Raw genomic sequence first — 4,710 nt, forward strand, 5'->3', positions numbered from 1 at the left:
CCACCCTTCTTTTCTCTAATCCTTTACTCCATCCATCGCCTTGCACTTCATATCCTGCGTTTGTCCTTCCTTGCATCTTCTTTCTTGATACTCCTCCCTCTTGGCTCCCAAATGTCCATCACTGCACCCCTTTTTAATATTATTAAGTTGCATTATTTCCCTCTTAGTTTTACACCACCCCTCCTATCACCGTCATCTTTCATTTCAAAACGCACGGCATATCATTGCGTGTAACAGCGCACATATGACCCTGTTTGTAATATATATTGTTCGAGCTACGGCCAGACATTTTTTTTCCTTTTTCCTCAGCGTAAACACAAACTTTTGACCACTCCACCACTAACGCAAAGTAACTGCATTCAGCAACAATACCAAATACCGAGGGAAACAAGAGCAACAACACGGGGTGAAAGAAAGTTTCCAAACGAAAAACAAACTGGAAATATTTGCCTCCGCGGGTGCTGTTTGATTGGCACAAGCCCTGCGATATTATCTTTTTATTCCCCTTCTCTTAGCTCCCTCCTCAAGAGAACTTTACAATTTAGTCTTAAACCTCACTACCGTTTTCAGTCACTCACCCGTTGGTCCGCCCAAATCGTCAGCTTCATTCGCCCGCTCAAGTTCTCACCCGCTCAAATTCGTATCCAGCCCACCATTATCGATTATAAACGTGGCCGTTACCGTTCCTTCCATCCCTCAATTTATTATTTATCCATTCCATCATTTATATATATATATATATATATATATATATATACACCTTTTTTTTTTTTGGATTTGGCTTCACTTATGTTACCGATCAGAGGAAGAGGTAAAGAAAATTGGCCCCTAATATCACCTTTCCATACATACGCGGGCGGGTTTTGTTTCCTTCAATTTCCACACACACGCATGCATACCTTTCCCCTGGCGACACGTGCGCACATACACATAAGCAGAATGCCTTTACGCTCTCACAGTAACATAGACTGCAGGCCAAACTCCTTTGCGAATGGCTCCACATTTTGAGCATATGTCAGTTCCACGAGGTCCGGACGGTTCATAACGTTCAGAAGCATACGGAAGAAGTCCCACATGGAGCGCGTGGCTTCACGAGAGGCCTCTCCTGTCGGAGTTGTACCGCCCACTTGCATATAAATCGCGCGTACCAGTTGCTTCGCCGCGAGATCATACTGTGACATGTTAGAGTAGGAAACCGCCATATTATACATGACACGCACATATCCCGGGTTGATGTCAAGTGCGCGGTTATACGCATCCAGAGCTTCTTGCGGTCGGTTGCCATTTGCGAGAGTCGCGCCGAGTTTGTTCCACAGTTGCGCGTCGTCGGGTCGAAGTTCCACAGCGCGGCGGAGGTTAGCAGCCGCAGAGTCATAATTATTGGAAAGGTTGTACAATACACCAAGGCTTGCGTGTAACTGAGCGTCATTGGGGTTCATCTCCAGGGCTGCATGGAGGAGCGTACGGCACTCTCTGTACTCATTTGGAGCCGCAAAGAAGAAATCTTCGCTCTGTACATTCAAATCATCTATGTCGACGTCCGCTTGCAGGTTAACTGAGCCAAGCTGTTCATACTGCGGTTGCGACAACAGCCATGCCCGTAACGAAGCCAGTGCCGCATTGGCATTGTGTTCATTTGTGTGGGACACCGCGAGCGCGGCGTGCACTGCAATGTCCTTCGGGTCCAACATGCGTGCATGGTTGAGTGCGATGATGGCGAGACCGTCCTTCTCATTCTCAGCTTGAGTTAAGCCCAGAGACCGCCAAGCCTCCTCACGTTCAGGCTCCTTTTGGCACACCGCTTCAAAAGCGAGCGCAGCCTCCGCAAGGTTAGCTAGCTTTAACATTGAAAGACCCTCCTCCATGGGGTTTTCGTGGTACATATATGGGTTGTTGGCCTCAAACGGATAGTCTGTGTTGTTCTGCAGACGCTCCTGCATGGCCTGCATTTGAGCGTATTCCTGTGCCCACTGCTCAACGTCGGCGCTGGGGTCGTACACATCATCACCCATCATTCCTTCCATATCCTCATCGGTCCCCCTCTGAACGCCGTCTTGTCCCTGCATGTGGTCCATGACACTGGGCGGTACGTTTATGCCCTCCATAGCAGCCAACCTAGCCAAATACTCTGTGTCAGCCTCCACATCCGGGTCTGGGCCCGGTCCCTGAACAACCTCCCCTGAATCCTCATCAACAAGAAGTTCCTTTTTGCGTATCTTATCCATAAACTCATAAAATTTGGACGTCTTGGCATGTTCTTCTACAGTTTGTGCCGTTGAGCCCTCCACCGTATGCACCTCAACATCCTTGTAATCCTGTCCCCACTCCGCCTGGTGCAATTTCTCCGCCCATGCGCTGTCACCACCCAAATCCACCACACCCGGTGCTGCAGAAGATACTGCAGTGGCACCCTCTCTAGCACCACTTACTGTACTTGTCGTTGCTGGGTTCATTGTTGCTACTGGCGCCATCCCCATGTTCATTCCCATGGGAGTACATGGCATCATTTGCGGCATCCCGCCCATCATAAAACCACCAGCGTGCATCATAGGAGCCATTCCCCCTGCCATCATCATTGGACCTGGAGGCATCATAAGAGGTCCAGCGTTGGCTTGCTGTGGTGCCCCAGCTCTGGCGGATGCGCGAAATGCCTCCTCCATATCCCGATGCTGCTGCTGAATCATGAGCGCATCGTTATGTTGCCGCTGCATCATCATTTGTTGATGCTGCTGGTGGTGATGTTGATGGGCAGCAAAGTGCTGAGCCCAGTCTTCCATGGGCCCGGTGGGTGGTACCATCATGCCAGTCATAAGAGCATCTTGCTCCACGTTGCCAGTGGTCCCAGGACGCACCCCGCCCTGCATGTGAAGGGCATCCTTCGCAAGTTGTTGCCCCAAGGCAAAACCGGCGCCGCAGTCCATTTACTTTTGTTCAAATTAAGTTGTTGTTGTTGTTGCTTTTCCCCTTTCCTCCGCCTCGCCTCTCCCTGGGTTTCACTTTTTATGAATGTCTCTGTTGAAATAAACTGTTCACTGTGAATTGTTACTGTTGCCTGGTATATGTAGCTGTATATGTTCTCTAAGTGACCTTAACCGGGGGGACGTGGAATGAATTACAGCGGCCGGGTACGAAGAAACGGGGAGCGAAAAAGAAATAAAACAAAAAAACAACAGAGGTATCCTCCAAAACACAAAGATGTAAAAAAAAACAAGTCCGAGATGGCGGCACCTCCTCGCCCTACTCGCTACTGCCTTGTTCTGTTGTCTGCGATTCCCCTTCTCTCTTCTTTTTTTGTTTATCACTCACTCGCGACGACTGCAAACATCCCCGACTTCACTTCGCAGCGTTTCATTTGATTTGATTGTAACGCGCCCAACTTCCAAAAATGTCTTAACCCAATAATCGAAATATGTCAATTTCATGTTGAACAGTCACATCGTGTGGGATTACTTCTCTTTCCTCTCCTCTGCACCCCTTCTTCTCTAAATTTTCCCATTCGGTAATCGAGTTATTCATCCACTTTTTTTTCTACAAAAGCGCCGATATTCCCCTTTAGCTGCAGCTCGTGTTAGGGGCGGTAACAAAGAGTAGGGAAAGAAGTAATTGAAACGAAAAAAAAAAAATCACACACAAACACACACACACACAAAAGAAAAAAATGCTCCGCCGTGCAGCCCCATCACGAGGAAGTGAGTTATTTTGGGGGAGGGGTAAAGAAAAAAAAGAAAAAACAGACAAGAACAAATTCATAAAAGTGAACAGGTAGTAAAAGCGATGATGATAATGGTAATAAAAATAATTATAACGTTAACGGTAATAAAACAAAATAATAGTAATGGAACCCATATGAAGTACACACAAACACTCACACAAGTAATATAAAGTGATTATTTTTATTTTTTTTAAAAAAAAGAAGAAGAGAGGGAATGAAAGGGGGGAAGAAGAAATTTTCAAATCGATTGGGCACAATTTACAACAAACTGCCGTTATGGCATGGTACTAAGTAAAATAGAAGTCAATAACAAAAGTAATGGACAAACAAATAAACGCATCAACAAAACAAACATTCGCGCGGGAAAATACACATTTCGTTTTAAGCATACTCCTTATTTCCGTTTTTTTTTTCGTTGCTGCTTACCTTCTTATCTCGCTTCATTTTTGTCTCCTCTCCTTTTTTTTTTTCAAATTCCCGTCACTTTCCCACCATTTGGACTCTTGGGAAAAACAACAACAACAACAGTTTGATACGATATATAATTACATGCGCCGTCCAACAGTAAAAATGCCTCCCTTCTTCTTCGCTGCTGCATAATTCAATTCAGCTCAGTGTTTGTATATAAAAAAGAATAATGCCATGGAGAAACGAGAATAGAGGAAAGGAACCGCCGCACAAGTTCAAAAAGAAGTACAAAATGAAGCTATGAGTTTGTTTTCATAGAAATTCTTTCATGATTCAAGAGTGAAAAAAAAAAATACAAATGCATAATAAGAACGTTATTGATGCCAAAACCGACGCGTGATCACTGCCCCAACCGCCTCGAAAAAATGTACTCTTTCCAATGGTCCCAAGCGAAGGAACTTTCCTTTTGTGTCTGCGTGCGTGTCCCGAGTTGCATCAACATCACATCTTCCCTTTCCTTCCTCACATCTTAGGTAAGTCAGATCAACCCCCTCAATTTTCTTTTCATGCTTCCTGCCCTTTTTTTTTTT

General features: G+C 45.7%; 1 protein-coding gene across 1 annotated transcript; it reads right to left on the bottom strand.

Annotated features, from left to right (window-relative positions):
• Positions 1 to 953: 953 nt before the first annotated feature.
• On the bottom strand, positions 954 to 2,921 carry TEOVI_000835200 (peroxisome targeting signal 1 receptor; the record flags this gene model as incomplete). The annotated part of the gene is made up of 1 exon (XM_067220453.1): positions 954 to 2,921. The coding sequence occupies one exon, from the start codon at positions 2,919 to 2,921 to the stop codon at positions 954 to 956; it is 1,968 nt and encodes a 655-aa protein (XP_067076554.1).
• Positions 2,922 to 4,710: the final 1,789 nt, after the last annotated feature.

This window comes from Trypanosoma equiperdum, assembly GCF_001457755.1.
Source record: "Trypanosoma equiperdum strain OVI genome assembly, contig: ctg_1153, whole genome shotgun sequence".
In the NCBI taxonomy this organism is placed as follows: domain Eukaryota; phylum Euglenozoa; class Kinetoplastea; order Trypanosomatida; family Trypanosomatidae; genus Trypanosoma; species Trypanosoma equiperdum.